Source organism: Triticum aestivum, chromosome 6D, assembly GCF_018294505.1.
Source record: "Triticum aestivum cultivar Chinese Spring chromosome 6D, IWGSC CS RefSeq v2.1, whole genome shotgun sequence".
Taxonomy (NCBI): Eukaryota; Viridiplantae; Streptophyta; class Magnoliopsida; order Poales; family Poaceae; genus Triticum; species Triticum aestivum.
This window is the reverse complement of record NC_057811.1, coordinates 365133483-365155379: the sequence shown is the minus strand read 5'-3', so window position 1 is coordinate 365155379 and position 21897 is coordinate 365133483. Positions and strand designations below refer to the sequence as shown.

General features: G+C 47.7%; 1 protein-coding gene across 1 annotated transcript; it reads left to right on the top strand.

Moving 5' to 3' along the window:
• Window positions 1-242: 242 nt before the first annotated feature.
• LOC123145117 (histone H4) lies at window positions 243-822 on the top strand. The gene has a single exon (XM_044564440.1). The coding sequence runs from the start codon at window positions 317-319 to the stop codon at window positions 626-628; it is 312 nt and encodes a 103-aa protein (XP_044420375.1). The 5' UTR covers window positions 243-316; the 3' UTR covers window positions 629-822.
• Window positions 823-21897: the final 21075 nt, after the last annotated feature.

The following is a 21897-nucleotide window of genomic DNA, read 5'->3' as shown; positions in this document are numbered from 1 at the left end:
TTCCGAATCTACCTCCATCCATCTCGCATCCGACGGCAACCAACCCCCCTCCCACGGATCGCTCCCTCCGCGCCATCGATCAACAGAAGGAACGCCCCTCGCATCCCAATCCGACGTCTCAAACGAATCCTTCCAACGAAGCCCATCCCGTGAAAACCGAAATCCTCCCGCTCAAACCCCAAACCAGATCCCCACCCCGCCTCCCAAATCCCCCGCTCGCCTATAAATCTCACCCCCAATCCGCATCACCTCCTCACCAAACTCCACAGCGACTCCAAATCTCTCGTGGTAGACAGCTTCCATCTCATCTCCGGCGATGTCTGGGCGTGGCAAGGGCGGCAAGGGGCTCGGCAAGGGCGGCGCCAAGCGCCACCGGAAGGTGCTCCGGGACAACATCCAGGGCATCACCAAGCCGGCGATCCGGAGGCTGGCCAGGAGGGGCGGTGTGAAGCGCATCTCGGGGCTCATCTACGAGGAGACCCGCGGCGTCCTCAAGATCTTCCTCGAGAACGTCATCCGCGACGCCGTCACCTACACCGAGCACGCCCGCCGCAAGACCGTCACCGCCATGGACGTCGTGTACGCCCTCAAGCGCCAGGGCCGCACCCTCTACGGCTTCGGCGGCTGAGCGCCATCAGCGCGCTGCCGCTGGCTGACACTGCTGTTTCCTGCTTTGCTCTGTAGTCTTACTCCCCCCCGTCGTGAATCCAGTGCGCTGGCTATGCTTGTTTCTGTAGTTTGTCTAGTGAGATCCAACTTCTAGTTGTAACTCCTATCGTTTCGTTTCGCTGCAATGAAAAGTTAATTCCAATCTGAGAAAAACATCATGTCTGCTTATGTTTGTTTAATATCGGCTTCTAGTATTGGAGGAATTGAAGAAATCGAGTGACAGCTGAAGTTAAATCTTTTGTGTATAGAGCTGGAAGAACCCTGCAGTTTGGTTCTGCAGAGTGGTAGATTCAATCTCAACGCTTTATGGGTTTGTGTTCCTTTGTTTTACTATGGCTTTGGTCCGCACTGTAGTTGTCTAGTTCTGCATTTTTTTTTCAACCTTGTTTCATTCTGGTAGAAAATATGCAACTGGAACATCATCAACTTTTGTGGGAAATCCTGATCTTGACATTGTGAACAATTCATCCTGGAATTCTTCTCTGATCTCCAATAAAGAGAAAAAAAACTTGGTCCAATTTATTTGTCTGAAAATAATCGGGTGTGACCCACAAAGAATTGCTCTGGTTCCATATTTTTTATGGTGGTTCCTCTTGTTTTTCAAATTTATTTATTTACATTCCACTAGAGTTTTAGTTTGCTGAAGCCACAGGCTTACAAATCTGTCACTAGGATAATACTAGTAACCATACGTTTGTTGTCAGTGTTCAGAGGCAGATTAGAAGCGTGTTGACTGGTTCCTGTGGATAACAGTAATCGATTAGTCGCAGTGATGAAGCCGGTCTCCAGCTGTAGGAAACCACAGCTACATATGTAGTACTCATAAGCAGATGAGCAGCCACTAGAACTCTAGAATAGATCGTAAAGCTCGTGCAGCAACAGATGGTTATTTGACAGAAACAAAAGTTAGTAAGAGCAACTCCAACGGACCGATCCAAACGGACGGCGTTTTTGTCCGCTTTTTGTCTGTTTGGGTCGGCCGCCTGCCCGCCTTCCGCCGTCTTTTAGTTTTGGGTCGGCAGTGCGCCCAACGGGCCGACCCATTTCATGACCGCGCGCGTTTTATATCATGCCGTCGCCCTGGTTTTGGCGCTCCAGCGCGCGGGAAAGGTTCGTGCGCGCGGGGGAAAGCGGCCTAGCGCGCGCTGGTTTTGGCGCTCCAGCGCGCGGGAAAAGTTCGCGCGCGCGCCGCGGCCGGCGCTCGTTATAAAGAAGGCGCTCCCTCCACACTCTGTCCGCCGCCCACTCTCGCCGCCTCTGCGCCACCATGTCGATCCGCCGCCTGCGCGCTTTGGATTTTCGTGGAGTCCGCGAGCGCCGCTCCGGCGCCTTCTACTCCGAGATCTGGTTTCGCGAGAAACGTCTCATCCTCGGTACCGTCGACACCGCAGAGGAGGCGGCCCGCGCGCACGACGCGGCGGCGTGGCGCCTCCTGAGGCCTCGTCGGGATATGAATTTTCCCAACGTGTCGAGCCAGCGGGCCCAGGATCTGGCGCCTCTCCCGCGGCTTTTCACCGACGAGGATCGTCGTGTCCACCGGAGGCGGCAGCGTCGCCTCGCCATCGTGGAGAAGGACGTGGAAGCCTTGGTGGTGTGGCGCGGAGGCTTCCCGCAGGACATCGTCGACGAGCGCCAGTTCTACAAGCAAAGGAGGTTGGAGAGGGACGCGAGGAGGAGGGAGCGAGCCGCCTATCGGGAGGACAAGCGTTCGCGGAAGCAGGCAGCTCAATTGAAACTGAAGCTACGAGAAACGTCGGGTTGGGACTTTGAAGACGAGCAGCTTGCTGACGCCTACATTCAGACGTCGGAGGAAGACATTATCGAGTCGGAGTCAGAAAGCGACGAATAGTGGTCTTTTCTTTTATCTGTGTACGCTAGAACTATCTATGTATCCATTTTTATTTGAAAAAATGGCCGGCGGCGTCAGCGACGTAGCAGGTGGGCGAGGGTGTGAATCCAATGTGCCACCGACCAGCGCGCCCGGTGAGGAAAGAGGGCGAGCGCGCGCGCGTCCGTCTTGTGTCCGCACCGACGCAAATCAGGCTCAAAAATATGCCGGAAATGGGTCGGCAGGCGGACGAAATCGGACGCGCGTCCGTTTGGATCGGCGCGTTAGGCCGATTTTTTTGTCCGCGCCGATCCAAACGGACGGCCGCGGACGAAATGGGTCGTCCCATTGGAGTTGCTCTAAGTGCAGTTACTTATTTGATAGAACAAAAATGTCAGAAACAAATCCGAGTAATTTTTAATGACTATCAACCTTACAGAGTCACATTTAACTGCAATATTGGCAGAACATTATTGAATACTACCATGACATTGGCAGAGATTCTTGGTGCAGAACTTACAAAAACATCCAAGTCTTTAACTGCAACATTAACTTCCAAACACTAACTCTAGTGAATACCTTAACTGTAATTGATTTGGATTTGAGCAGCTTCAGCAGCGCTCTCGCCTTGGACTTCCACCGGCCTTCGTGTCCGTCGCCAACGCGCTGTACACGACAGGACGACCTCGGTGGGGCGGAGGAAGGACTGCACCGGTTTGTTGGACAAGGGGTAGGGGCCTGAGCGAGTCGCAAGCGTGTCGACGGCTCGGAGCAGAGCAGATGCATTCCACCGTTCGCTCCTTCATTTTTTTATTTTTTATTTGAGAATTGTTCCTTCATGGTAACTGATGGAACCGGATCCTCTAACATTATGAAGGAAAGTCACGGTGCTACATGTTAGTCTGGTACAAAATGAAGAAGGGAAGTGAGGGACTGTCAGTAGGTTGTTTAATGTTGACATCTATTATAAATATAAATAATTTAATTAATTTTATTTCACCATCAATTTGTTTGTATGTAATCTATACCAATATAAAAAGACCCAAAGAGGCAGATCTAATTAATCTCGGCCATCAAATCATGTCAATCCAACGACCTAGACTGCTTCAATGTCGAGCGCTTAACATGTTTAACGTGCAGTTAATTTCATGCCAAAAATAATGCTAATCACATAATAATACACAAATAATATCCTACTTAATATCGACATACACTTAATATACTTCCAAATTAACGTGCATTGCACGTACACATTGACTAGTTACTATAAATGTACACAATAGATCATCAATTTGCAAATTAATTTAAGTCATTTTACCCATAATCGTATGGATAGAAAGAAGGAAAGTTAGCGTATTATAGCTTCTCTAACTTTCCTTCTCACTGTGAGAGGATCCGGTTCCGTAACTGATATGATATGGTCGTTTCTGTTAGAATTAGTGGGCCTCGCCTAGGGGAATACAGAGTAAATTCAGTAAATTTCCAAAATCACTAGTTGAGGAGTACTCATTGCAAAGATCACTCCAACTTTTCCCAGGTTGCGACAAGTGGCGCGCTGCATGTGCGCCATTTGTCGCAACCCGGGAGTTTTCCCTTTTTCCGTAGATCCATTATTCAAAATGTTTTATCTATTAAATCGTGCGTCCAAATCTCGAACCGCTTTCACTGGTGGATTCCTCGCGTCAAGATCTTCAAAACTAGATCCCATGTTGATAGATTTTGACGAACTTTTTTTTATGAAAAAACCTGACGAAAAAACCGGACCAGGAGGACGGGTTTTTTCCTTTCCGAAAGAGTCACGCCCGTGCCTCTCACGAAATCACAACCGTGCCTCTCGCGGAAGCAAAACCGCGACTCTCGCGAAAAAAAAGAAAACACGTTTTTTTTCGTTTCCGAGGAGGCACGACCATACTTCTCACGAAAGCACAACCATGCCTCTCGCGGAAGCAAAACCGTGACTCGTGAAAAAAAAACAGAAAATGCGTTTTTTTCGTTTTCGAGAGGCACAGCCGTGACACTCGCGAAAGCACCACCGTGCCTCTCACGAAAGCAAAACCGTGTCTCTCACGAAAGAAAGAAAAACAGAAAACACGTTTTTTTCGTTTTCGAGAGGCACGGCTGTGACTCTCGCGAAAGCACAACCGTGCCTCTCGCGGAAGCAAAATCGTGACTCGCGAAAGGAAAAAAACAGAAAACACATTTTTTCCGTTTCCAAGAGGCACTGCCGTGACTCTCGCGAAAGCAAACCCGTGCCTCTCGTGAAAGCAAAACAGTGGCTCACGCGAAAGAAAAAAAATGCGTTTTTTGCGCAAAAATTGTTTTTTTCAAAAAATTTATCCAAAAGCTAAGGAAGACAGGTGAAAAACTGAAATGCCAAAACCCCCCAAAAAACCCGTTTAAAAAGCCAAAAACGCATGCGAAAAAAACAAAAAAACAAAATCCAAAGAAAGCACCCAGAACGCGATACGTGGTGAACGGCTGAGAACGCACCAAGTGGCGCTGATCGTTGCGAGGCTCCTGAAGGAGCACTCGTTAACTAGTTGCTCACGTAAATTTCAAAAGCTCATGCATGGCAAGAGGTGTATGTGTAATCTTTAGTCCCTCTTAGAAAGTGATGCCACACGCACACTCTCGCCTCGTCGTGCCATGCACGGGCCGGGGCCAGGGTGATGGATACAGGCATGCACATACATATGATTTTTTCTAATGTTGACATGAGAGCTGTCAAATTCGTTGATCACCCCCATAAAAGAGGAATGCATCGCATAAAAGTAAGTGCAAAAAAAGAAGAAGAAAGGAAAACAGGGCTGGTCAGTTTATTGTGAAAAACCGGGTAAACACCATAGTAGCGCCTAGCTAGACTAGACCTAAAGCACCAGAATACATACAAAACGCCGGAAGGCGAAAACCCATAACACACCCGGTCGATCGCTGCTACCAGAGTGCACACAGACAACCGTCGCATTATACCAAGCTGCCACGAGGATATCCGCAAGCCTCAATGACACTGGAGAGGAATGATAAGTCCGACAGAGCAAAAATCTATGCCGCTCCGATCCCACGAGGCTAGCTGACATAGCTCGCCCGACGATACTTGTATATGAAGGGTGCCCCTGCTGCTCTCATCTCGACCAAACAACCGACTCCAAACGGAAGCACCACCAACGACTCGACGCTCACCCAAACGCTGCCGGCTCTAGATCCACGGCACCACTAGCAACTAAGTGCTCCATTACCAGACTTGCTCCAAAGCAAAGCTTCCAACGAAGTAATGACACTACACGTGCCACCATTGCATACGGTTTTCACCGGGAGGCAAGAACATGGATCAAGGAGGTGTCAGATCCCCTGGATGGCGCCTCCAACAAGGAAAATCACACCCAAGAGCATCATTCGCCATCAGCCCAGACCGAAGTCGAGCATGACTTTCACCGGGGAACCGAGCACCTCTACCGAGGACGACGACTTCTCCAACACACCACCACCAGACCGGAGCAGCAGACGCCACTTGTTGCACCGCACACAACTAGCGGGAGCACCACCGGTGGTGCAATCCCAGAGCAGCCCGAAGGCCCTGCGAAGACCACTATACCGCAGACCACAATCCTGACCTAGAGCCACCACGCAACCATAAGGAGTCAGTCGCCGACCGAGCCGCCTCTAGGACAACGGCCGCCAGGGCGCCAGATTCGGCCGATAAGGACCCGTCAGATTTGATTGCACCAAGCTAGAGGCTGCCCGCCGGGGAGGGGGTGGCGATGGGGGAGCCTGCACCCCCCGCAACACCCCACAACGTGGACGCGCATGACCGCACCGCCCCTAGCCCCCATGCCACATGGGTAGCGCCCATCACCTCCACCGTACAGCCAGCACGTGTGCTCGCTGTTGGATGGGCGTGCGGCCCTTCACCTCCACCTCGCTGCTGCAAACACGCATTGAGCAGATCCGGGGCACGCAGATCTCCCCGGCGGGCCAAGTGGCTGCCCTCCTCGTCGTGCCGCATCGTCAAGGGCTAGCGCCCTGCCGCCGCCTTCCTTGGGCCGGGCCGGACTTCGCCGGTGGGCGCCCTCTGGCGGCGACGATACGGGTGGGGGAAGGGAGAGGAGATAAGGTGGAGACACTAGGGTTCCTCCCCCCGTGCCGCCAGAGCAAGGCGACGCGTGGGTCGGAAAGGGGGGGGTTCCTATGTGTACTGCTTGACATGTGTGTGAATGACTTGTTGAAATTCAGTTTGTGGTCTTGCAAGAGCACGACTTCCTTTTGCATTTACTTTTTGGTTTCTTGGCTGCTGTAGTCTTCGAGTTGGATACCTTGTTTAGATCATGATCGCATTATGAGGCCGATTCTCCTATATATAGACTCATCGGCAACCATCAAAGATATATAAAACCAAGTCAGGGCTTTGCTTGTTGGGGAACGTAGTAATTTCAAAAAAATTCTACGCACACGCAAGATCATGGTGATGCATAGCAACGAGAGGGGAGAGTGTTGTCCACGTACCCTCGTAGACCGAAAGCGGAAGCGTTAACACAATGCGGTTGATGTAGTCGTACGTCTTCACGATCCGACCGATCAAGTACCGAACGCACGGCACCTCCGAGTTCAGCACACGTTCAGCTCGATGACGTCCCTCGAACTCCGATCCAGCCGAGTGTTGAGGGAGAGTTTCGTCAGCATGACGGCGTGGTGACAATGTTGATGTTCTACCGACGCCGGGATTCGCCTAAGCACCGCTACGATATTATCGAGGTGTAATATGGTGGAGGGGGGCACCGCACACGGCTAAGAGATCAATGATCAATTGTGTGTCTAGAGGTGCCCCCTGCCCCCGTATATAAAGGAGCAAGGGGGGGGGGGGTTCAGCCGACCAAGGGGAGAGGCGCGCCAGGAGGAGTCCTACTCCTACCGGGAGTAGGACTCCCCCCCTTTTCCATGTTGGACTAGGAGAGAGAGGGGGAAGAGGTGGAGGGGAGGAAGGAAAGGGGGGGGGGGGGCGGGCGCCGCCCCCTCTTCTTGTCCTATTCGGATTGGGGGGGGGGGGAGGGGCGTGCGGCCCTGCCCTGGCCTCCTCTCCTCCCTTCCACCTAGGCCCACTAAGGCCCATTAAGTTACCCGGGGGTTCCGGTAACCTCCCGGTACTCCGGAAAAATCCCGATTTCACCCGGAACACTTCCGATGTCCAAACATAGGCTTCCAATATATCAATCTTTATGTCTCGACCATTTCGAGACTCCTCGTCATGTCCGTGATCACATCCGGGACTCCGAACAACCTTCGGTACATCAAAACATATAAACTCATAATATAACTGTCATCGTAACGTTAAGCGTGCGGACCCTACGGGTTCAAGAACTATGTAGACATGACCGAGACACCTCTCCGGTCAATAACCAATAGCGGAACCTGGATGCTCATATTGGTTCCCACATATTCTACAAAGATCTTTATCGGTCAGACCGCATAACAACATACGTTGTTCCCTTTGTCATCGGTATGTTACTTGCCCGAGATTCGATCGTCGGTATCTCGATGTTGGAAATATGCCCTAGAGGCAATAATAAATGGTTATTATTATATTTCTTTGTTCATGATAATTGTCTATTGTTCATGCTATAATTGTGTTATCCGGAAATCGTAATACATGTGTGAATGCATAGACCACAACGTGTCCCTAGTAAGCCTCTAGTTGACTAGCTCGTTGATCAACAGATAGTCATGGTTTCCTGACTATGGACATTGGATGTCATTGATAACGGGATCACATCATTAGGAGAATGATGTGATGGACAAGACCCAATCCTAAGCATAGCTCAAAGATCGTGTAGTTCGTTTGCTAGAGCTTTTCCAATGTCAAGTATCTTTTCCTTAGACCATGAGATCGTGCAACTCCCGGATACCGTAGGAGTGCTTTGGGTATGCCAAACGTCACAACGTAACTGGGTGACTATAAAGGTACAATACGGGTATCTCCAAAAGTGTCTGTTGGGTTGGCACGGATCGAGACTGGGATTTGTCACTCCGTTTGACGGAGAGGTATCTCTGGGCCCACTCGGTGATGCATCATCATAATGAGCTCAATGTGACTAAGGAGTTAGTCACGGGATCATGCATTACGGTACGAGTAAAGAGACTTGCCGGTAACGATATTGAACAAGGTATTGGGATACCGACGATCGAATCTCGGGCAAGTAACATGCCGATTGACAAAGGGAATTGTATACGGGATTGATTGAATCCTCGACATCGTGGTTCATCCGATGAGATCATCGTGGAACATGTGGGAGCCAACATGGGTATCCAGATCCCGCTGTTGGTTATTGACCGGAGAGGCGTCTCGGTCATGTCTGCATGTCTCCCGAACCCGTAGGGTCTACATACTTAAGGTTCAGTGACGCTAGGGTTGTAGAGATATGAGTATGCGGAAACCCTAAAGTTGTTCGGAGTCCCGGATGAGATCCCGGACGTCACGAGGAGTTCCGGAATGGTCCGGAGGTGAAGAATTATATATAGCAAGTCCAGTTTCGGCCGCCGGGAAAGTTTCGGGGGTTATCGGTATTGTACCGGGACCACCGGAAGGGTCCCGGGGGTCCACCGGGTGGGGCCACCTATCCCGGAGGGCCCCATGGGCTGAAAGGGGAAGGGAACCAGCCCTTAGTGGGCTGGGGCGCCCCCCTTGGGCCTCCCCCTGCGCCTAGGGTTGGAAACCCTGGGGGTGGGGGGCGCCCCACTTGACTTGGGGGGGGGGGGGGAAGCCACCCCCCTTCCCCCTTGGCCGCCGCCCCCCTTGGAGATCCCATCTCCCAGGGCCGCCCCCAGGGGTCCTATAAATAGTGGGGGGGGGGGGGAGGGAGGGCAGTAGGACCACAGCCCCTGGCGCCTTCCTCTCCCCCTGCAACACCTCTCCCTCCCGCTAGTGCTTGGCGAAGCCCTGCCGGGATCCCGCTACATCCACCACCACGCCGTCGTGCTGCTAGATCTCCATCAACCTCTCCTTCCCCCTTGCTGGATCAAGAAGGAGGAGACGTCGCTGCTCCGTACGTGTGTTGAATGCGGAGGTGCCGTCCGTTCGGCACTCGGTCATCGGTGATTTGGATCACGGCGAGTACGACTCCATCAACCCCGTTCATTGGAACGCTTCCGCTCGCGATCTACAAGGGTATGTAGATGCACTCCTTTCCCCTCGTTGCTAGTATACTCCATAGATGGATCTTGGTGATGCGTAGGAAATTTTAAAATTCTGCTACGATCCCCAACAGTGGCATCATGAGCCAGGCCTATGCGTAGTTACTATGCACGAGTAGAACACAAAGCAGTTGTGGGCGTAGATGTTGTCAATTCTTCTTGCCGCTACTAGTCTTATCTTGTTTCGGTGGTATTGTGGGATGAAGCGGCCCGGACCGACCTTACACGTACGCTTACGTGAGACAGGTTCCACCGACTGACATGCACTAGTTGCATAAGGTGGCTAGCGGGTGTCTGTCTCTCCCACTTTAGTCGGAACGGATTCGATGAAAAGGGTCCTTATGAAGGGTAAATAGAAATTGGCATATCACGTTGTGGTTCTACGTAAGTAAGAAACGTTCTTGCTAGAAACCTATACAAGCCACGTAAAAACTTGCAACAACAATTAGAGGACGTCTAACTTGTTTTTGCAGCATGTGCCTTGTGATGTGATATGGCCAGAAGATGTGATGAATGATATATGTGATGTATGAGATTGATCATATTCTTGTAATAGGAATCACGACTTGCATGTCGATGAGTATGACAACCGGCAGGAGCCATAGGAGTTGTCTTTATTATTTTGCATGACCTGCGTGTCATTGAATAACGCCATGTAAATTACTTTACTTTATTGCTAAACGCGTTAGCCATAGAAGTAGAAGTAATCGTTGGCGTGACAACTTCATGAAGACACGATGATGGAGATCATGATGATGGAGATCATGGTGTCATGCCGGTGACGAAGATGATCATGGCGCCCCGAAGATGGAGATCAAAGGAGCAAAATGATATTGGCCATATCATGTCACTATTTGATTGCATGTGATGTTTATCATGTTTTGCATCTTATTTGCTTAGAACGACGGTAGTAAGTAAGATGATCCCTTATAATAATTTCAAGAAAGTGTTCCCCCTAACTATGCACCGTTGTGAAGGTTCGTTGTTTCGAAGCACCACGTGATGATCGGGTGTGATAGATTCTAACGTTCGCATACAACGGGTGTTGACGAGCCTAGCATGTACAGACATGGCCTCGGAACACACGCAATACACTTAGGTTGACTTGACGAGCCTAGCATGTACAGACATGGCCTCGGAACACGGAAGACCGAAAGGTCGAGCATGAGTCGTATAGAAGATACGATCAACATGGAGATGTTCACCGATCTTGACTAGTCCGTCTCACGTGATGATTGGACACGGCCTAGTTAACTCGGATCATGTTGCCCTTAGATGACTAGAGGGATGTCTATCTGAGTGGGAGTTCATTGAGTAATTTGATTAGATGAACTTAATTATCATGAACTTAGTCTAAAATCTTTACAATATGTCTTGTAGATCAAATGGCCCACGTTGTCCTCAACTTCAACGCGTTCCTAGAGAAAACCAAGCTGAAAGATGATGGCAGCAACTATACGGACTGGGTCCGGAACCTGAGGATCATCCTCATAGCTGCCAAGAAAGATTATGTCCTAGAAGCACCGCTAGGTGAAGCACCAATCCCAGAGAACCAAGACGTTATGAACGCTTGGCAATCACGTGCTGATGATTACTCCCTCGTTCAGTGCGGCATGCTTTACAGCTTAGAACCGGGGCTCCAAAAGCGTTTTGAGAAACATGGAGCATATGAGATGTTCGAAGAGCTGAAAATGGTTTTCCAAGCTCATGCCCGGGTCGAGAGATATGAAGTCTCCGACAAGTTCTTCAGCTGTAAAATGGAGGAAAATAGTTCTGTCAGTGAGCACATACTCAGAATGTCTGGGTTGCACAACCGCTTGTCTCAGCTGGGAGTTAATCTCCCGGATGACGCGGTCATTGACAGAATCCTTCAGTCGCTTCCACCGAGCTACAAGAGCTTTGTGATGAACTTCAATATGCAGGGGATGGAAAAGACCATTCCTGAGGTATATTCAATGCTGAAATCAGCGGAGGTGGAGATCAGAAAGGAACATCAAGTGTTGATGGTGAATAAAACCACTAAGTTCAAGAAAGGCAAGGGCAAGAAGAACTTCAAGAAGGACGGCAAGGGAGTCGCCGCGCCCGGTAAGCCAGTTACTGGGAAGAAGTCAAGGAATGGACCCAAGCCTGAGACTGAGTGCTTTTATTGCAAGGGAAGTGGTCACTGGAAGCGGAACTGCCCCAAATACTTAGCAGACAAGAAGGCCGGCAACACCAAAGGTATATGTGATATACATGTACTTGATGTGTACCTTACCAGTACTCGTAGTAGCTCCTGGGTATTTGATACCGGTGCGGTTGCTCATATTTGTAACTCAAAACAGGAATTGCAGAATAAACGGAGACTGGCGAAGGACGAGGTGACGATGAGCGTCGGGAATGGTTCCAAGGTCGATGTGATCGCCGTCGGCACGCTGCCTCTACATTTACCTACGGGATTAGTTTTAAACCTCAATAATTGTTATTTAGTTCCAGCTTTGAGCATGAACATTGTATCTGGATCTCGTTTAATTCGAGATGGCTACTCATTTAAATCCGAGAATAATGGTTGTTCTATTTACATGAGAGATATGTTTTATGGTCATGCCCCACTGGTCAATGGTTTGTTCTTGATGAATCTCGAACGTGATGTTACACATATTCATAGTGTGAATACCAAAAGATGTAAAGTTGATAACGATAGTCCCACATACTTGTGGCATTGCCGCCTTGGTCACATTGGTGTCAAGCGCATGAAGAAGCTCCATGCAGATGGACTTTTGGAGTCTCTTGATTACGAATCATTTGACACGTGCGAACCATGCCTCATGGGTAAGATGACCAAGACTCCGTTCTCCGGAACAATGGAGCGAGCAACCAACTTATTGGAAATCATACATACCGAGGTGTGCGGTCCAATGAGTGTTGAGGCTCGCGGTGGCTATCATTATGTTCTCACTCTCACTGATGACTTAAGTAGATATGGGTATGTCTACCTAATGAAACACAAGTCTGAGACCTTTGAAAAGTTCAAGGAATTTCAGAGTGAGGTTGAGAATCAACGTGACAGGAAAATAAAGTTCCTACGATCAGATCGTGGAGGGGAATATTTAAGTCACGAGTTTGGCACACACTTAAGGAAATGTGGAATAGTTTCACAACTCATGCCGCCTGGAACACCTCAGCGAAATGGTGTGTCCGAACGTCGTAATCACACTCTATTGGATATGGTGCGATCTATGATGTCTCTTACCGATCTACCGCTCTCATTTTGGGGCTATGCTTTAGAGACTGCCGCATTCACTTTAAATAGGGCTCCGTCGAAATCCGTTGAGACGACACTGTATGAATTATGGTTTGGGAAGAAACCTAAGCCGTCGTTTCTAAAAGTTTGGGGATGCGATGCTTATGTCAAGAAACTTCAACCTGAAAAGCTCGAACCCAAGTCGGAGAAATGCGTCTTCATAGGATACCCTAAGGAAACTATTGGGTATACCTTCTACCTCAGATCCGAAGGCAAGACCTTCGTTGCCAAGAACGGGTCCTTTCTGGAGAAAGAGTTTCTCTCGAAAGAATTGAGTGGGAGGAAAGTGGAACTTGATGAGGTGATAGTCACCCCTTCCGAACCGGAAAGTAGCGCAGCGCGGGAAGATGTTCCTGTGGTGCCTACACCGACTAGGGAGGAAGTCAATGATGATGATCATGAAGCTTCGGATCAAGTTACTGCTGAACTTCGTAGGTCCACAAGGACACGTTCCGCACCAGAGTGGTACCGCAACCCTGTCCTGGAAATCATGTTGTTAGACAACGGTGAACCTTCGAACTATGAAGAGGCGATGGCGGGCCCGGATTCCGACAAATGGCTGGAAGCCATGAAATCCGAGATAGGATCCATGTATGAAAACGAAGTATGGACTTTGACTGACTTGCCTGATGATCGGCAAGCCATAGAAAACAAATGGATCTTTAAGAAGAAGACAGACGCGGATGGTAATGTGACCATCTATAAGGCTCGACTTGTTGCTAAGGGTTATCGACAAGTTCAAGGGGTTGACTACGATGAGACTTTCTCACCCGTAGCGAAGCTGAAGTCTGTCCGAATCATGTTAGCAATCGCCGCATACTATGATTATGAGATATGGCAGATGGACGTCAAAACGGCATTCCTTAACGGCTTTCTTAAGGAAGAATTGTATATGATGCAGCCAGAAGGTTTTGTCGATCCTAAGAATGCTAACAAAGTATGCAAGCTCCAGCGCTCAATCTATGGGCTGGTGCAAGCATCTCGGAGTTGGAACATTCGCTTTGATGAGATGATCAAAGCGTTTGGGTTTACACAGACTTATGGAGAAGCCTGTGTTTACAAGAAAGTGAGTGGGAGCTCTGTAGCATTTCTCTTATTATATGTGGATGACATATTATTAATGGGAAATGATATAGAATTCTTGGAAAGTATAAAGGCCTATTTGAATAAGTGTTTTTCAATGAAGGACCTTGGAGAAGCTGCTTATATATTAGGCATCAAGATCTATAGAGATAGATCAAGACGCCTCATTGGTCTTTCACAGAGTACGTACCTTGACAAGATATTGAAGAAGTTCAATATGGATCAGTCCAAGAAGGGGTTCTTGCCTGTATTGCAAGGTGTGCAATTGAGCACGGCTCAATGCCCGACCACGGCAGAAGATATAGAAAAGATGAGTGTCATCTCCTATGCCTCGGCCATAGGGTCTATTATGTATGCCATGCTGTGTACCAGACCTGATGTAAACCTTGCCGTAAGTTTGGTAGGAAGGTACCAAAGTAATCCCGGCATGGAACACTGGACAGCGGTCAAGAATATCCTGAAGTACCTGAGGAGGACTAAGGATATGTTTCTCGTTTATGGAGGTGACGAAGAGCTCGTCGTAAAGGGTTACGTCGACGCTAGCTTCGACACAGATCTGGATGACTCGAAGTCACAAACCGGATACGTGTATATTTTGAATGGAGGAGCAGTAAGCTGGTGCAGTTGCAAGCAAAGCGTCGTGGCAGGATCTACATGTGAAGCGGAGTACATGGCGGCCTCAGAGGCAGCACAGGAAGCAGTCTGGATAAAGGAGTTCATTACCGACCTAGGGGTGATTCCCAATGCGTCGAGCCCGATGACTCTCTTCTGTGACAACACTGGAGCTATTGCCCTTGCCAAGGAGCCCAGGTTTCACAGGAAGACCAGGCATATCAAGCGTCGCTTCAACTCCATTCGTGAAAGTGTTCAAAATGGAGACATAGATATTTGTAAAGTACATACGGACCTGAATGTAGCAGATCCGTTGACTAAACCTCTCCCTAGAGCAAAACATGATCAACACCAGGACGCTATGGGTGTTCGATTCATCACAATGTAACTAGATTATTGACTCTAGTGCAAGTGGGAGACTGTTGGAAATATGCCCTAGAGGCAATAATAAATGGTTATTATTATATTTATTTGTTCACGATAATTGTCTATTGTTCGTGCTATAATTGTGTTATCCGGAAATCGTAATACATGTGTGAATGCATAGACCACAACGTGTCCCTAGTAAGCCTCTAGTTGACTAGCTCGTTGATCAACAGATAGTCATGGTTTCCTGACTATGGACATTGGATGTCATTGATAACGGGATCACATCATTAGGAGAATGATGTGATGGACAAGACCCAATCCTAAGCATAGCTCAAAGATCGTGTAGTTCGTTTGCTAGAGCTTTTCCAATGTCAAGTATCTTTTCCTTAGACCATGAGATCGTGCAACTCCCGTATACCGTAGGAGTGCTTTGGGTATGCCAAACGTCACAACGTAACTGGGTGACTATAAAGGTACACTACGGGTATCTCCAAAAGTGTCTGTTGGGTTGGCACGTATCGAGACTGGGATTTGTCTCCGTGTGACGGAGAGGTATCTCTGGGCCCACTCGGTGATGCATCATCATAATGAGCTCAATGTGACTAAGGAGTTAGTCACGGGATCATGCATTACGGTACGAGTAAAGAGATTTGCCGGTAACGAGATTGAACAAGGTATTGGGATACCGACGATCGAATCTCGGGCAAGTAACATGCCGATTGACAAAGGGAATTGTATACGGGATTGATTGAATCCTCGACATCGTGGTTCATCTGATGAGATCATCATGGAACATGTGGGAGCCAACATGGGTATCCAGATCCCGCTGTTGGTTATTGAGCGGAGAGGCGTCTCGGTCATGTCTGCATGTCTCCCGAACCCGTAGGGTCTACACACTTAAGGTTCGGTGACGCTAGGGTTGTAGAGATATGAGTATGCGGAAACCCGAAAGTTGTTCGGAGTCCCGGATGAGATCCCGGACGTCACGAGGAGTTCCAGAATGGTCCGGAGGTGAAGAATTATATATATGAAGTCCAGTTTCGGCCACCGGGAAAGTTTCGGGTGTTATTGGTATTGTACCGGGACCACCGGAAGGGTCCCGGGGGTCCACCGGGTGGGGCCACCTATCGCGGAGGGCCCCATGGGCTGAAAGGGGAAGGGAACCAGCCCTTAGTGGGCTGGGGCGCCCCCCTTGGGTCTCCCCCTGGGCCTAGGGTTGGAAACCCTGGGGGTGGGGGGCGCCCCACTTGACTTGGGGGGGAAGCCACCCCCCTTCCCCCTTGGCCGCCGCCCCCCTTGGAGATCCCATCTCCCAGGGCCGGCGCCCCCAGGGGTCCTATAAATAGTGGGGGGGGGGGAGGAAGGGCAGTAGGACCACAGCCCCTGGCGCCTCCCTCTCCCCCTGCAACACCTCTCCCTCCCGCTAGTGCTTGGCGAAGCCCTGCCGGGATCCCGCTACATCCACCACCACGCCGTCGTGCTGCTGGATCTCCATCAACCTCTCCTTCCCCCTTGCTGGATCAAGAAGGAGGAGACGTCGCTGCTCCGTACGTGTGTTGAACGCGGAGGTGCCGTCCGTTCGACACTCGGTCATCGGTGATTTGGATCACGGCGAGTACGACTCCATCAACCCCGTTCATTGGAACGCTTCCGCTCGCGATCTACAAGGGTATGTAGATGCACTCCTTTCCCCTCGTTGCTAGTATACTCCATAGATGGATCTTGGTGATGTGTAGGAAATTTTAAAATTCTGCTACGATCCCCAACACTCGATACCTAATTCAATCTCATTACCGGCAAGTCTCTTTACTCGTTCCGTAATACATCATCCCGCAACTAACTCATTAGTCACAATGCTTGCAAGGCTTATAGTGATGTGTATTACTGAGTCGGTCCAGAGATACATCTCCGACAATCGGAGTGACAAATCCTAATCTCGAAATACGCCAACCCAACAAGTACCTTTGGAGACACCTGTAGAGCACCTTTATAATCACCCAGTTACGTTGTGACGTTTGGTAGCACACAAAGTGTTCCTCCGGTAAACGGGAGTTGCATAATCTCATAGTCATAGGAACATGTATAAGTCATGAAGAAAGCAATAGCAACATACTAAACGATCGAGTGCTAAGCTAACGGAATGGGTCAAGTCAATCACATCATTCTCCTAATGATGCGATCCCCTTAATCAAATGACAACTCATGTCTATGGCTAGGAAACATAACCATCTTTGATCAACGAGCTAGTCAAGTAGAGGCATACTAGTGACACTCTGTTTGTCTATGTATTCACACATGTATTATGTTTCCGGTTAATACAATTCTAGCATGAATAATAAACATTTATCATGATATAAGGAAATAAATAATAACTTTATTATTGCCTCTAGGGCATATTTCCTTCATTGCTTCCTTTTGCCGTGTCGTCATAGTAGTCTACTCCAAAACACCAACGTGCACTGGCGAGCAAGAGAGTAGGTCTTCATAACCTATCACCCTCGTGATCCTATACTGTGGGAGAGCGAATTCGTTTTTTGTTCCACGGTAAATTTTCATATATCAGAGAAAGCGTAGCCGATATATACAAGTTAAAAATAAAATAAAATAAACAAAATAAAAGGAGCCAGAGCTCAACTTCCAGTCGATTCTTGTCTTAGGCAACATAATCATAAAGATATAAGACAACTAAACTTGAAGGTGACTTTCGATCCAGCTATGCAGAATTGGGATGTACTTGTTCTCGTTTCTCTCGCTCATGATCTGCACGTCTTTTTTTAAAAAAAATTTCCAGGAAAGCACACTTGTATAATGTTAGGAAAGATCAAATTGTTCCTTTGCATCCAAATGTTCTAGCTGCCCATTACCAGGATATCCATTTGCAGTTTCAAAGGGGAGTGTGGAGAAAGCCATCACTGTGTCATGGGTAACTGAAGTGCTTCTTGTTCTGTTAAGTATGACTGAATCCTAACAACTTAGAGCAAAACCATAGTCCCAAAAAGATGTAAGGCAGTCTATTCCTTAACATCAGTAAACACCACACAAGAGTAGGAAGCGAGCCATAAGGATTCCCTTTGAAGCAGATTTTTGGTATTTTGCCTGTCATGAAGAAGTAGCTAGAAGAAAATTTGTTGAGGATAGGAGCACTCTTCCACAACATTTTGAAAATGAAATGGGCAGGATTTCCAACTCTAAGGGTCTTATACATTTTGGCAGGGGTATATTTTTGAGAGCTCGACATATATCCAGATTTCATTATCCACCAAAAGAGGCTTATTTAGCATCAACTCCTAGAGCAACACAAATTGCCGATGAGCTTCGGTAGATAGGGGCATGTGGAAGAGCTTATCAAGACTATTGGTATTGCATGCTTGATTTATAAATCTTTTCATTGATAGTAAAATAGTGGAGCTTAGGAAATCCTTTATTGAGAGTAGCATCATTCCAATTATCCGTCCAAAATAAGGTGGACGTGCCTTTTTCAATAGAGCAAGAAGCCACAACTTTAAATTCAAGAATTAAATTGAGAATGCATTTCCACCAGAAGGACCAAACCATACCACCACTAGGGGGCCCATTAGAGTAGTAAGAGTGCTGAAAAATGAACCCAAGGCAAGTCTAGCTTGTTAAAGAATTTGTGCAAGTGCTTGATTAACGAGATTTATTATGTGTGGCAACATGCAACACTCCAAGCCCACCATGATTTTTAGACAAGCAAACCTTGTCCCAAGCAATTATAAAAGATCCCCTATCTTCCATGCCATACTTTCTCCAGAAACAATGCCTCAAGTATTTGTTAATCTGCTCAAGAATAGTCTTGGCCAGTTCTAATGAACACATGAAGAAGGTGGGCAAACTAGTGAACACAGATTTAATAAGATGTAGCCTTTCTCCACAAGAAAGAAAGGTAGAGCACCCCTAGAGCCCGTTTTCAGTCATGTGCATGCAGAGGGCAAAGTATTCAACTCTAGGTTTAGATAAACAAAGATGAATGCCAAGATAAGTGAAGGGTAGTGATCCTTGAACACAACCAAAGATAGTTGTGGCTGCTGAAACATATGATCTGATACATTGGTTGGCACCATTAAGGATTTATTATAGTTTACTCCTAGGCTAGTATAAGCTGCAAAGTGCATGAGTAAGTTCTGAACATGTTGCATTTGGGCTAGACAAGGAGGTAGGACCAAGACTGTCTCATTTGCGTACTGGATAATTGGGTAGTCTATGGAAGCTGTAGAGTCAATGGACAATCTGACTAGATTATTGGTCCCGGCTTCATTGAAAATTGATTGTAATAGATCAATATTAATGAAAAAATGAGGAGGGAGAGGGCCCCTCCTTGCCTGACCCCTTCTTGCAAAGAAAACACTTCCCAGGAATACCATTTATAAGGATAGAAGAATATCCAGAGGGTTAGATCATGTCAATCCACATCAACCATCTATCACCAAATCCCCTTGCTATCATCAGCTGCTTATTTGTTTAATGCCCAATCATGTCAAAGACTTTCTCAAAATCCAATTTAGCAAAACAATATTTGTACCAAAATGGTGACAGTAATGAATATATTCATAGGCCCAAGCCACACAGTCTTGTATGGATCTTCTTTTAATGAAACCATATTGGTTGGCATGCACAATAATATGTATCTTTGAAGCCTACTAGTCAGGAGCTTGGTAATGATTTTGATAGAGCAGTTCAAGAGAGAAGAAGGCTTAAATTCACTAGCTTGAGAGGGGTTTGCCTTTGGAACCAAGGTGATGCATTATTAGTTAATACTTTGAAGATTAACTTTACCCTGGTAAAAATCATTTGTAAGCTCATAGAAATCTTCAACAACAATATGCCAACAAGCTTTAATAAAATTAGTATCGAATCCATCATGTCTAGAGATGCTTTGTTAGCAGGCAGACTCTTAACCATTTCATCTATTTCTTCCTTAGTGAAAGGCTCTTCAAAAGAAGAGAGATCATCCTGCTTATCAATTAGGTTATCCCAATTAAATAGGTTGAAAGTAGGTAGAAGTACCAAGTCTTTGCCTGAATGCTCTCTAGAGAATAAAAACTTTGGCCTCATGACTTGATTGCTCTACCTCCTGATCATCTTACAACATAGAAATCTGGTTATGTCTAAATTTGATGGTAGCTTTGGCCTGTAGAAATTTGGAGTTGATCTCACCAAATTTGGACCATTTGAAAATGGCTCTTTTTTGTTTCCAATAAGCATGCTGCAAGGAGAGAAGAAAAGTTAGATATTCCTTGACATTCATTCCGCCATTCCACTTAGGGAGAGATAGGCCTATGAATTTTTCAACTATATTCTAGAGGAAACGACCTCATTGGTACCTTTGATCCTAGACCAGATTTGAAGTCGTTGTCTAAGCCAGAATCTCACTAACAATGGCTAAGAACACTTAACCTTGGGGCATGGATATGGTTGTTGCAATCACCAGTTCTTCGTTGGCAGGCTTGATGGTGCCACAAATGAAGCTGGCATGAGCAGGATGACTTTCCTGAAGGAAATATGCCCTAGAGGCAATAATAAAGTTATTATTTATTTCCTTATATCATGATAAATGTTTATTATTCATGCTAGAATTGTATTAACCGGAAACATAATACTTGTGTGAATACATAGACGAACAGAGTGTCCCTAGTATGCCTCTACTTGACTAGCTCGTTGATCAAAGATGGTTATGTTTCCTAGCCATAGACATGAGTTGTCATTTGATTAACGAGATCACATCATTAGGAGAATGATGTGATTGACTTGACCCATTCCGTTAGCTTAGCACTTGATCGTTTAGTACTCTGCTATTGCTTTCTTCATGACTTATACATGTTCCTATGACTATGAGATTATGCAACTCCCGTTTACCGGAGGAACACTTTGTGTGCTACCAAACGTCACAACGTAACTGGGTGATTATAAAGGTGCTCTACAGGTGTCTCCAAAGGTACTTGTTGGGTTGGCGTATTTCGAGATTAGGATTTGTCACTCCGATTGTCGGAGAGGTATCTCTGGGCCCACTCGGTAATGCACATCACTATAAGCCTTGCAAGCATTGTGACTAATGAGTTAGTTGCGAGATGATGCGTTACGGAACGAGTAAAGAGACTTGCCGGTAACGAGATTGAACTAGGTATTGAGATACCGACGATCGAATCTCGGGCAAGTAACATACTGATGACATAGGGAACAACGTATGTTGTTATGCGGTTTGACCGATAAAGATCTTCGTAGAATATGTGGGAGCCAATATGAGCATCCAGGTTCCGCTATTGGTTATTGACCGGAGACGTGTCTCGGTCATGTCTACATAGTTCTCGAACCCGTAGGGTCCGCACGCTTAAAGTTCGATGACGATTGTATTATGAGTTTTTGTGTTTTGATGTACCGAAGGTAGTTCGGAGTCCCGGATGTGATCACGGACATGACGAGGAGTCTCGAAATGGTCGAGACATAAAGATCAATATATTGGATGACTATGTTCGGACACCGGAATGGTTTCGGGGAGTTTCGGACATATACCGGAGTACCGGGGGGTTACCGGAACCCCCCGGGGAGCTTAATGGGCCAAGATGGGCCTTAGTGGAGAAGAGGAGGGGCGGCTAGGGCTGGCCGCGCGCCCCCTCCCCCTCTAGTCCGAATTGGACAAGGAGGGGGGGCGCCCCCTTTCCTCCACCCTCTCTCCTTCCCTTCCTTTCCCCCTCCTACTCCAACTAGGAAAAGAGGGAGTCCTACTCCCGGTGGGAGTAGAACTCCTCCCTGGCATGCCCTCCTCCTGGCCGCCGGCCTCCTCCCCCTGATCCTTTATATACAGGGGCAGGGGGCACCTCTAGACACACAAGTTGATCTGTTGATCTATTCCAGC

Excerpts from the sequence above, each read along its gene's own strand:
- LOC123145117 (XM_044564440.1), top strand. The coding sequence starts at position 317 with ATGTCTGGGCGTGGCAAGGGCGGCAAGGGGCTCGGCAAGGGCGGCGCC.